General features: G+C 39.4%; 1 protein-coding gene across 1 annotated transcript in view; it reads right to left on the bottom strand.

Annotated features, from left to right (window-relative positions):
• Nucleotides 1-8,524: 8,524 nt before the first annotated feature.
• hsf5 (heat shock transcription factor family member 5) overlaps nucleotides 8,525-12,254 on the bottom strand; it is a 76,942-nt gene continuing 73,212 nt past the window's right edge. The window contains exon 4 of the mRNA XM_072243656.1: nucleotides 8,525-9,112. Within this exon, the coding sequence (XP_072099757.1) occupies nucleotides 8,525-9,112 (588 nt within the window). The remainder of the gene's footprint in view (nucleotides 9,113-12,254) is intronic.

The raw sequence follows: 12,254 nt of genomic DNA, 5'->3' as shown, positions 1-12,254 counted from the left end.
TTAAGAAATGATACAATATTCGTCCGGTGTGATATCACAGAAACACAGGACAGACCAAGACTGAAAAACTAACAAAAACCACATAATTATAACATATAGTTGTAACAGTGCAACAATACCATAACTTGATGAAGAACAGGCCATGGCACAGTAAAAAAGTTCAAAGGCTCTTGAAAGTCCCACATCTCACGCAGACCAGAGAAGGAAGAAAACTCTCTTTGCTATGCCCGACCACAGTCCGACTCTGAGTCGTCCGCAAACTTCGAGCTGTGATCAGCCCTCCGACACCAAGTACCGAGCACCATCTCTATCCGAACGCTTCGACCTTAGCCTCGGTTGCCAGCAGCAGGCAAAGCCGGGGATTCTGGGGCCTTCCCTCCGGAGATACTCGATTGCACAGTAGCAGCGGCAGCGAACTGGGCATTTCAGAAATTTCTCCAGATGTTCCTCTATGCTTCTCACGTCTGCCTCCATCAAATCACAATTGTCCACAGCCCCCATTTAACAGATACAATATCATTTCACTGGAGAGCTGTGCGCACTGCGTCGCGCTGCCATCTTCTCCTCCCGCCTTGGACGGACTGATGTTTGCTTCCAGAATTTGCCGGTATTTAATTGAATTTTTTTCTTCCCTCTACCAGTAAATGTTCCCTGTGCCACTGGCTGCAACACAAGCCCAAAGCATGATTGATCCACCCCCGTGCTTAACAGTTGGAGAGGGGTTCTTTTCATGAAATTCTGCACCCTTTTTTCTCCAAACATACCTTTGCTCATTGCGGCCAAAAAATTCTATTTTAACTTCATCAGTCCACAGGACTTGTTTCCAAAACGCATCAGGCTTGTTTAGATGTTACTTTGAACCTTTTGAATAGAACTTTTTGGCTGCAATGAGCAAAGGTATGTTTGGAAAAAAAAGGGTGCAGAATTTCATGGAAAGAACCCCTCTCCAACTGTTAAGCATGGGGGTGGATTGATCATGCTTGGGCTTGTGTTGCAGCCAGTGGTACGGGGAAATTTACTGGTAGAGGGAAGAAGAAATTCAATTAAATACCAGCAAATTCTGGAAGCAAACATCACACCGTTTGTAAAAAAGCCGATGATGAAAAGAGGATGGCTTCTACAACAGGATAATGAACCTAAACACACCTCAAAATCCACAGTGGACTACCTCAAGAGGCGCAAGCTGAAAGTTTTGCCATGGCCCTCACAGTCCCCTGACCTAAACATCATCGAGAATCTGTGGATAGACCTCAAAAGAGCAGTGCATGCAAGACGACCCAAGAATCTCACAGAACTAGAAGCCTTTTGCAAAGAAGAATGGGTGAAAATCCCCCAAACAAAAATTGAAGGACTCTTAGCTGGCTACAAAAAGCATTTACAAGCTGTGATACTTGCCAAAGGGGGTGTTACTAAGACTGCCCTGCAGGGTGCCAAAACCTTTGCTTCGGGCCCTTTTCCTTTTTTGTTATTTTGAAACTGTAAAAGAAGGAAATAAAAAAGTTTTCTTGCTTAAAATATTAAAGAAATGTGTCATCTTTAATTTTATGTCTTTTGGAAATCTGTTTATCTTTTACTCGCTTAGCTATTCACAGTAACAGAAATTTTGACTGGGGTGCCCAAACTTTTGCATGCCACTGTATATGGCAATCGTATATATGTTACATATACATACATACATGCATATATAAACCCTGAAATTCATTTTGTTGTGGGCATAATCAATATATCCAATACCCATAATAGAATCAATGAAATACCATGCTAACTGGGCATACAACCAGTGTACAAAAGACAATAAATAGTGCAAATGCAAAAAGAAAGAAATGATAATAATAAATAAATATGCACTGAATATCGAGAACATGCAATGAGGAGTCCTTGAAAGTGAGACCACAGGTTGTAGGAACATTTGAGTGATGGGGCAAGTGCAATTAGTGAAGTTATCCCTTGTGGTTCAAGAAACTGATGGTTCAGGGGTAATAACTGTTTCTGAACCTGGTGGTGTGAGCCCTGAGGCTCCTGTACCTTCTTCCTGATGGCAACAGCAAGAAGAGAGCATGGCCTGAGTGTTGAGGATCCCTGATGATGGATGCTGAGTTCCTGCGGCAACACCCTGTGTAGATGTTCTCAGTGGTGTGGAGGGCTGTACCCATGATGGACTTAGATGTATCCACTACTTTTTGTAGGAATTTCTGTTCAAAGGCATTGGTGTTGATGCAGCCAGTCGATATACTCTCCACTGCACATCTATAGAAGTTTGTCAGAGTTTTAGATGTTATGCCAAATCTTTGCAAACTCCTAAGTATGTAGAAATGCTGCCATGCTTTTTTCATAATTGCACTGACATGCTGGGCCCAGGACAGGTCCTCAAATGATAACACAGAGAAATTTAAAGTTGCTGACCCTCTCGAACTCTGATGCCGCAATGAGGGCTGGGATGGATCACTGGTTTCCTCCTGCTGAAGTCAATAATCAGCTCCTTGGTCTTAGTAGGAGGTTGTGGCACCACTCAGATTTTCAATCTAGGTATGGATAGGTATGTTATTAACATCCTTAATTATCCCAGAAGTAAGGAATAAGTTAAGAGTGACCCATATTTTTGGGCCAAGGAATCAGATGTAGGCCAGACTGGTTAAAGCTGGCAAATTTCCTTTCTTGAAGGACATAGTGGACCAGACAACTTTTTTTAATGAGAATCTGGTACAATTTTTAAAAATTGAAGATTTATGTCATTACTTGAATCCCTAGCTGCCCTGAGGCAATTCAAACCTGTACGTCAGGATCAACAGTCTAAAATTCTATCACTCTAGTAATTTAACCTCAAGACTTGGTCACAAGACACTGCCATTAAACACTACCTATAGCACTCAAATATGGTAACTTGAATGACGTTACCCTTATCCAACACTGAAAGCAAGGTCATTGAGTATCACAAACATCAAATTTATGCATGAAGTTTCAAGGAAGGATAATTACAAGTTGCTTAGTGTTAAGTGCTGATAAGTAAGAACTTTCAGGGTCTAATTCTTTAACATTTCTTGTATTTTTTAAAATAATGGATATAATAGTTTAACATTCCACTAGCTTGACTTAACATCGGCCTACATAGGCTGTTTGCTCTACCTGTCTCAGATATGTGTGATTCTGTAAGTAAGATAATCACGAGGTGCTCTTTTAACTTAAAGATAGTGGAAGTGCCACTTATACCAAACTTATTATTTACATTTCAAAAGTAAAGAAAATTAAAAGCAAGAACAATAATAAAATATAAAAATAAAATATATACCTTACTTCTTCATAATCAGAACCTTATATATATTTAAAATTTTGCCACACAATAGCTATTTTAGTGGAAGGATTATCCTTTTCTGTGTACTGAATATAAGATGGGTATAAGATGCCTATGAGTATCACTTCCCATACAAATGTCAGATTCAGACTAATTAATGCCACCAGAATTGCAAATGTGCATTATAGTGTACATGCAAGAGTACAGAAATGATAGGTAAAAAACTATCAGCTTAAGAGAAGTCAATGTGTTCTCATTCAGCACTTGAATGAGACCCTCTGGGACAAGGCAGAAAATAGCTGCGCATGCACAGTGAGATAAATTACATAGCCACAATTAAATGCATACAGCAAGGAATTTCTCTGGTATGAACTCATGAGTGTTTCTCCCTGCTTCTTCACAAAGAAGTTAGTACATGCAGAAAAGCAATCAGATTTCAGATGAAATCTAGTTGAGCTCTAACAGATATTGCTGTAGCCTACAAGATCAAATCCGTTTGTTGAATCAACTCCCTGTGTCCATGCATGGAAGCTGCAAGAAAATCCATGGATCTATTAAATGCTTGGTGGCCAAGGTGTAAAGCTGGGAGTTGAGGTTATATTTTCCATCCTCTGAGTGACAAGACTTGTGTCACTCACATATTGAATTCTCGTGCATTCCCAGAAGCTACCTTAAATTGCCTGTCACATGAGTCATTGTTCTCAACAAAATGTGATACATCTCCAGCTCCACTGTATATTTCCTTTTATTGTGTTCAGCTGCATCTTCTGGGGTAGAAGTGATTGATGTTCTATCCTCAGAGCTCAGAGTGCCCTCTCTACTGATTTAGTCTGGTTGCAGCTTCTTAGCTCCAAGGGTCTCTCCTTGTGAAGTACAAATTATTACCACAGATTCTTGTGCACATTCCTCAGCCTACCTAAGACGGTAGGATGTGCAGTGACATTGTGTGTGTGTGTGGCTACAAAAGGAGTCTCTGTGAACTCAACTGAATTGAGTTTGTTTGATTCTTCACTGTGGGATTTCTCAAGTGGGTCCTTCACCTGTGCCTCTGACAACTCATTCCATTGCTCTTGCAATGGAGCTGCATTTAGTTGTATGTTTCTAAACTGATTCTTGCAGCAAATAATAGATAAAGGGAAGAAAACTACAACAGAATATGTGAAGATGAAGTTTGTTACATAATAACCTGAGGGAGCGATGTGATCAGCTGAAGCAGGGCAAGTAAGGGATGAATGGGTTGGTTGGTACCATCTGAGGGGAATAATGCTCATAGTGATTTTTGGCAAGGTATACATCTCTGAAGTTAGAAATTATGTGATAGCATTACACCAGTGGTAGCTTTATGTGTGCTATCATGCATTTTATAACACTACCCTAAAATAAGCATTTCTGAAAAGTGGCCAATATAAAGTACAGCATATATATTCAACCTAGTGGTATTTTGTCATCAGTGATCCCTCAACATTGAAATTTGTCACAATCATAGCTGAGTTCAAGCACTTTTCATTAAATGTTGTTATAAAATTGTACATTGAAAACTATGTCATTGGTGGCACTTGCAATACAGTGCCCAATTTCAGTAGAGTGAATCATTTCATTTTTAGAAATATATTTGCTGTTTATTTTGGAAAAGTCAATAAAGACCCTAGGACACATATAATCACATGGATTTGTGGAGAATTTATTCAGGAATTTAAATAAGTAATCACTTTTTGTATACATTCCATATTAACATCAGTACAGCAGAAAATGTTGCCCCCCCCAAAGGTAATAAAACCTCATTTGGAGAGATTTCTGGAGTTTTATCAATGTCATGATATTTTCCATATTGTTGTATCAAAGCAAAACAATCTTAAGCTTTTGTCATAGCATATAGAATTACAGTACAATAATTCAAATATGGGGTTCCACACGGCCATAACCTAGGCCCCATTTGGTTGTAAAATGAATATATTTAATCAAAGACTGTTTTCTATACTTTGTTTTCCATACTTTGATAACCTATTAATAATCATAATAATTTTCCAAGTCTTCCACATCTTCATCTGAACTTTCCACACTCTCTGAGGTGGATGCCTGGTTCTCACAGTCTGCCAGTCTACATATGTCAGTACACCTGAGGCCATTTGCAACGCACATACACCTTGGGAGTGAACATTTTTTTGGACAGTTACGGGCCAGTAGATCCAGGACGGCATCGGGTGCTGGCTGGCCTTCCATCCAGTGCACCACCAACTGTTCAGCTTCCTCTTCTCTCTCCATCTTCCATCCACTGCCAATAGGGCTTGGCACTTGTGGGTCCTTCTCCAAACATCTTCTCCACATACCAACCTGGTAGTTGGCTCGCTGTGCATGTTTTGTTAAGCAGTCCTTGCATGGTGGGAGTTGAAGACTTTCGATTTCACCTTTTTTTGGCACAGAAAAGGTGATACCTGAGCTCATTGACCTTGGTGGTCGATGATTTTGGGGCATACCAGAGACATGTAAATGCCTCCATTTTGTCCATCAGTTCTGGGGAGAGGTCCCATTCCTGACCCAACTCTAAGAATGTTTCCTGAGTTTCTCTGTTGCTGGTCATAAGCTTTAGGGCACTTGTCTTCCCTTTGCCTGCAAAAGCGCTTACAGTGTCACATCCTGTATATGCGACACACAGAAAGCTACCACCGCTGCAATGCTATCACATATTTTCTAGCACTAGGGGTGTATACCTTGCCAAAAATCACTATAAGAATTATTCCCCCCAGATTGTACCGGTGGCCCAAATTTGGAGTCCTGGCTCACGGACTAATATAGAAACACGCCTGATGTAATATGGACACTCAGAGCAACTATTAAAGCTTGTGACTGGCACACACAATGCTCCTATGGGAATCATATGCTCTTCTATGGAAGTTAGTCTCTGTATCATGGATGATCAATGAACTGTTTGGAGGGATAGCCTAAAATTCTTGGCAAATTTAGTCTGCAAGAGAAAAACCTACATATTGGTGTGTGCTTGCTATTAATGTTGGTTGCAAGAGAGGTGAACCCTATGCACTTTGGTATTGTTGCATGTGTATTTGTGCCAAGTGTGTATATATAGTATGAATCCATTAGTTTTATGAATCCTTTAGTATTTAAATACCTAAATGATTATGTTATATATTTTTATTAAACAAGTGAGATATCAGGTTAAGAGTTCATATCATGAATTTTATTCATATTGATAAAGATATATGCCTAGAGACTGGAGATCACTGAAAAAACACTGTTGAAACATCATGGTCTCTTTATCATACGCCAGTTACAGTGGTACCATTTTACTAGTATATGGGACTACCATAGCAGCCTGGATCATGTCATCTTCTGGTGGGCCTGTAAATGGGAAAGCAGCCCACTTAACTGAAGCAAACACAAAGCTATATGTCTAGAGACTGGAGATCACTGAAAATCAAGGTTTTCTATTGTTAATCAGGGTTGCTTGCCAGATTCAGCATCCTTGTGTAAAATATAACTAGAACAAAGTACAGCTACTTGGCAATCTGACTGATTGTTGCAGGAAAATTGTTAAGCTCTCTGTAACTGGAGATAAACTTTAGTTAGCATATTTTCAAACCTAAATATACCTATAAGTTTTTCTGTGGGATTTGTAATAGAGCAAAACATGTTTATATTTTGATCAGTTCAAGGTCTTCAACAAAGCAATAGAAAATAAATAGATAGCCCTGAAATATACCTTGGGAAAAAGATCATTAATCTCCAGCAAATATAGCCATGTAGATATGACTCGAATCTCAGGAGTTTTCCTGATTCCCCAGTGACATCATTTTCGATTCCTCCTTGGAGCCACATAGCTAAATACTTAAGAAAAAAATGTAGGGAGATTGGTAGACAACAGGAGTGTGGGACTAAATAGATGGTACTTATCCAGTCTCCTCTATAGTTCCATGGTTTCTGGAAGGTGCCAGGATCCTGAAGAAATATCAGATTAATTACCAGATCCACAGACTCATAAGGAAGCTTAAATCACAGCTTATGTAGGTCAAAGACGACCTGGGACTCAGATCGGCTGGTGCTTATAAGATTTCCTGTGAAAGCGGAGTAGCATATATCGGCCAGATGGGATGCATGGTGGAAACCCATATCAATGAGCACAGAAGGTGTATCCGTTTGGGTTACCCAGAAAAATCGGGGGTAGCAGAATACTGCATTCACAATTGCCATAGGATTGACTTCGACAGCACAAAACTACTGTGCTGTGCCACTGGCTTTTGGGTCTGCCTGCTGTAAAAGCCATTGAAATAAAACTACAGGAAAAGTATAGTAGCAAAGATAAAGGTCTCACTCTAAGTAAGAACTGGAATTCCATTGTAAACAAGGTGGGAAAGCGGAAACCTGATTGGATGAGGACTAACCAATCAGGAGGGATGGCCTATGGGGAATATAAATACCACCAGACTAGATGTGCCCAGGCATCATCACTGATGAAGATGGCAGAGTTTGTCATCGAAATGTCAGTTATAATCGACACCTGTACCCAGCTGGGGGCCCAAGAAGAGTTTACTCGTCATATACCCTGGGAAAGCACTAGACTCTTTTTCAGCTAGGTAAATGTACGAGATTATTTTCTGTTTACATTTCTGGATTAAATTGATACTTGAAATATCTGACTGCTTTTTTATTTTACAACTTCATAATTTTCAGTATTTGCCCTTCTTATTTTTCCATTTGTATCAAAAGTAAATTGTAAGATAATAGTAAATAAAAATAATACACTCAGGGCTCCATATGCTAATTTATAGAGATATTAACATTTTATTCTTTAAAATGGGGGATACTTTTCTCTGAGCAGAAAATGAGAGCAAAGGGATAAAATGGTACCTTCTTTCTCCTCATGTTAATCTAAATTGTCTGAATTTCATCGATCTATGTGAGTTCAAAGCCATTATCTATCACTATTGCACAGTAACAAATCCAGCTTAGTCATCTCCTTTCACACTTTTACAGAATGATGACTAACAATTCCTGTTGAAATATTTTATAAACTTGTGGAATCTTGCTTGTGCAGAATATAGAGTATGTATTTCTTTACAACTATTGTATGAAACAAAATTTTTACATACAAGGAGATAGCACTGTAAAGCTTTTTAAACTAGCTTTCTCATATTTTTCTAGTGATGATATAGCTTACTTTTGTAAGAATGGAACTGCTGCTGAACAAATCCTCCAATCAGTTTTCTTACAACATGATTTTTTTCACATACTGAATAGAAATAAGTTCGTGTTATAACTTACTTTTTCAGAGATGGATTCTGTTCCACCCTCAACAAACATTAACGGATGGAGAGATGTATTGTGGCACAGCTTAGGCACCTCATCTTGTGTTAGACACTGATCAGAAGCTATTGGTTCAGGTACAATGCTCACAGTGGTTGTATTTTCAGATAGCTTCAACGTAGTTGTAAGCACGCTGTCAGCAAATGCTGGCAGTGAACATGAAAGTGGCTGGTCCGCTGCTGCTACCACAAAAGATTTAATTTCCGAGACTGCAGTAGTCAGGGTCTGAATTTCCATTGGTTGTACATTGGCTCCTACATTTTCAGTAAATGTTGGAGAGCTCGGTGCCTGCTGCGTTTTCTGTGATTCTTGCATTTGAGTTGCATTCTCTGTGTCATCCATCTTCACCAGCTGAAGTTTTGGAGAAGCTCTTAATTCATCCACTATCTGAAAGACAGTTCCCAAATTAACTTCAGATATTTTGGATTCATCTGTAGCAGTGCAGTCCCAGTGTGCTGCATTGCTGTGTAGAATATCAACAGGATATGAAGACTGCATGGTAGTATTCTGAAGGGCAAGAAAGTTGAAATTTCAAAGCATCTATTGCAAATTAAATTGGGCTGCAAAAACTGTTTTTGTATTTGTTTAAAAGACTGAAGATTTATTGTCAATGTATATCTCCCATTATTAATATGTATTTTCTTTCTGTATAACTAGGCTTCTTATTGCCACTTTCTGTTAAGCTTTATGTCAATATTTTTCTATTAGAAATTTCTAGGTCCAGATTCGTTATGGATGACTGTCTAATCTGATCACCAGGTCACTAAATTTTCTAAAAATGCTTTCTAAGTATATCTTCAATGATCCTTTTCCAATCTCAGTAAATTGAAAGTTCAAATATACAATTAAGGCTTAAAGAAAAGAAGTACCTTACAATTTTAATTATCCTTCAAATACATTTATGTTTATTGATGTTTTCATTTAAAAATTTCACTCTCTCAAGCAATCCTAGTCATTTTATTCCCCTTTCTAAAATCTACTCAGTGAGCTCCCATAAATTCATTATAGCAAGGGCCAGTAACACATTAGCTCTAAATTTTCCATTTTCCACTGAGTAAGAAACTTGAATAAGTTATAAGATGCAGTGGAGTATATGAGATCTGAAAATCTATATCATCTATAGCGGGTTGTGTGGCGCTATTAATGCTCGGGCCACTCTGGAGTACGGAGTTCAATTCCAGCACCATCCGTAAGGAGTTTGTATGTTCTCCTGTGAGTGCATGGGTTCCTCCAGGGGCTCAGACTACTGCCCACAGTCTAAAGGTATACCAATTAGTAGGTTAATTGATCATTGTGCATTATATGGTGATTAGGCTAGCAGGGATTCCCAGCCTTTTTTATGCCAGAGACCATTACCTTTAACCATGAACCACAGGTTGGGAATTCCTGGGCTAGTGTTAAATAGATGGGTGGTTGAGTGGTGCATCTGGTTGGGCTGGAAGGGCCTTTCAAAGATCAAAGTAAATTTATTATCCAAGTACATATATGTTACCATATACAACCCGGATATTTGTTTTCCTGTGGGCATACACAGGAACTCCAAGAAACATAATAGAATCAATGAAAGGCTGCACCCAGCAGAATAGATGAACAACCAATGTGCAAAAGACAACAAACTGTGCAAATACCAAAGAAAAATAATAATACTAAATTAAAAAGTGTTAAATATTAAAACATGAAATGAAAAGTCCTTGAAAATAAGCCCATAGGTTTTGGAAACAGTTCAGTGATGGGGCGGGTGAAGTTATCCCCTCTAGTTCAAGAGTCTGATGGTTGAGGGGTAATAACTGTTCCTGAAACTGGTGGTGTAAGTCCTGAAGCTCCTGTAGCTTCTTCCTGATGGCAGCAGGAGTGAAGACAGAGCATGGCCTGGGTGGCGGCGGCCCTTGATCATGGATGCTGCTTTCCCGTACAGCACTCCATGAAGATGTGCTCAATGGTGGGGAGGGCTTTACCCATGATGGACTGGGTTTTTATATGATTTTCCATTCAGAGGCATTGATGTTTCCATACCAGGCCATGATGCAACCAGTCAATATAGTCTCCACTACACATCGAGAGAAGTTTGTTAAGTTTTAGGTGTCATGCCAAATCTTAACAAACTTCAAAGGAAGTAGAGGTGATGCCCTGTTTTCTTTGTAATCGCTGGGCCCAGGACAGTTCCTTTGAAATAATAACTCTGAGCAATTTAAAGTTGCTCACCTTATCTGCCTCTGATTTCCTGATGTGAACTGGCTCATGGACCTCCGATTTCCTCTTCCTGAAGTCAATAATCAGCTCACTGGATTACTGATATTAAGTGAAAGGTTGTTGTTGTGCCACCACTCAGCCAGATTTTCAATCTTCCTCGTACAGTGCCTATAAAAATTATTCATCCCCCCCTTGGAAGTTTGTCTGTTCCTACAGATGCTGCCTGGCCTGCTGCGTTCACCAGCAACTTTGATGTGTGTTGCTTGAATTTCCAGCATCTGCAGAATTCCTGTTGTTGGTTGTGTAAGTTTGTCTGTTTTATTGTTTTACAACATTGAATCACAGTGGATTTAATTTGGCTTTTTTGACACTGATCAACAGAAAGAGACTCCTCTGTGTTAAAGAGAAAACAAATCTCTACAAAGTGATGTAAATTAATTACAAATATGAAACACAAAATAACTGATTGCATAAGTATTCACCCCCTTTAATATGACACACCAAATCATTACTGGTGCAGCCAATTGGTTTTAGAAGTCACATAATTAGTTAAGGTGTCCTAGCTATATATAAACCAGTGTACAGTCATGGTGTTTCAATTGAACATAGTAAAAATACACCTGTACCTGGAAGGTCCAACAGCTGGTGAGTCAGTATCCTGGCAAAAACTACATCATGAAGACAAAAGAACACTCCAAGCAACTCCATGAAAAGGTTATTGAAAAGCACAAGTTGGGAGATGGATACATGTCACTGAATATCCCTTGGAGTACAGTTAAGTCAATCGTCAAGAAATGGAAAGAATATGGCACAGCTGTAAATCTGCCTGGAGCAGGCCGTCCTCAAAAACTGAGTGACTATACAAGAAGGAGACTAGTGAGGGAGGCCACCAAGTGACCTATGACAACTCTAGAGGAGTTACAAGCTTCAGTGACTGAGATGGGAGAGATTGTGTATATAACAACTGTTGTCTGGGTGCTTCACCAGTCACAGTTTTATGGGAGAGTGGCAAAGAGAAAGCCACTGTTGAAAAAAACTCAGATGAAATCTCAGCTAGAGTTTGCCAGAGGCATGTGAGAGACTCTGAAGTCAGCTGGAAGAAGGTTCTATTGTCTGATGAAACCAAAATTGAGCATTTTGGCTATCAAAGTAAATGCTATGTTTGACATTAGCCAAACCACCGCACATCATCAAAAACACACCATCCCTACTGTGAAGCCTGGTGGTGGCTGCATCATGCTGTGGGGATGATTCACTACAGCATGCCCTGGAAAGCTTTTAAGGGAGAGTGTAAAATTAATGCAGCAAAATACGGGAAATCCTGGAGGAAAACCTGATGCGGTCTGCAAGGGAACTGTGACTTGGGAGAAGATTTGTTTTCCAGCAAGATAAGCATAAAGCCTAAGCTACACAGGAATAGCTTAACAACAACAAAGTTGATGTCCTGAAGTGGCCAAGT

The sequence above is a fragment of the Mobula birostris genome, chromosome 25, assembly GCF_030028105.1.
Source record: "Mobula birostris isolate sMobBir1 chromosome 25, sMobBir1.hap1, whole genome shotgun sequence".
Taxonomy (NCBI): domain Eukaryota; kingdom Metazoa; phylum Chordata; class Chondrichthyes; order Myliobatiformes; family Myliobatidae; genus Mobula; species Mobula birostris.
The sequence above is the reverse complement of the archived record's forward strand: the minus strand, read 5'-3'. Positions and strand labels throughout refer to the sequence as shown.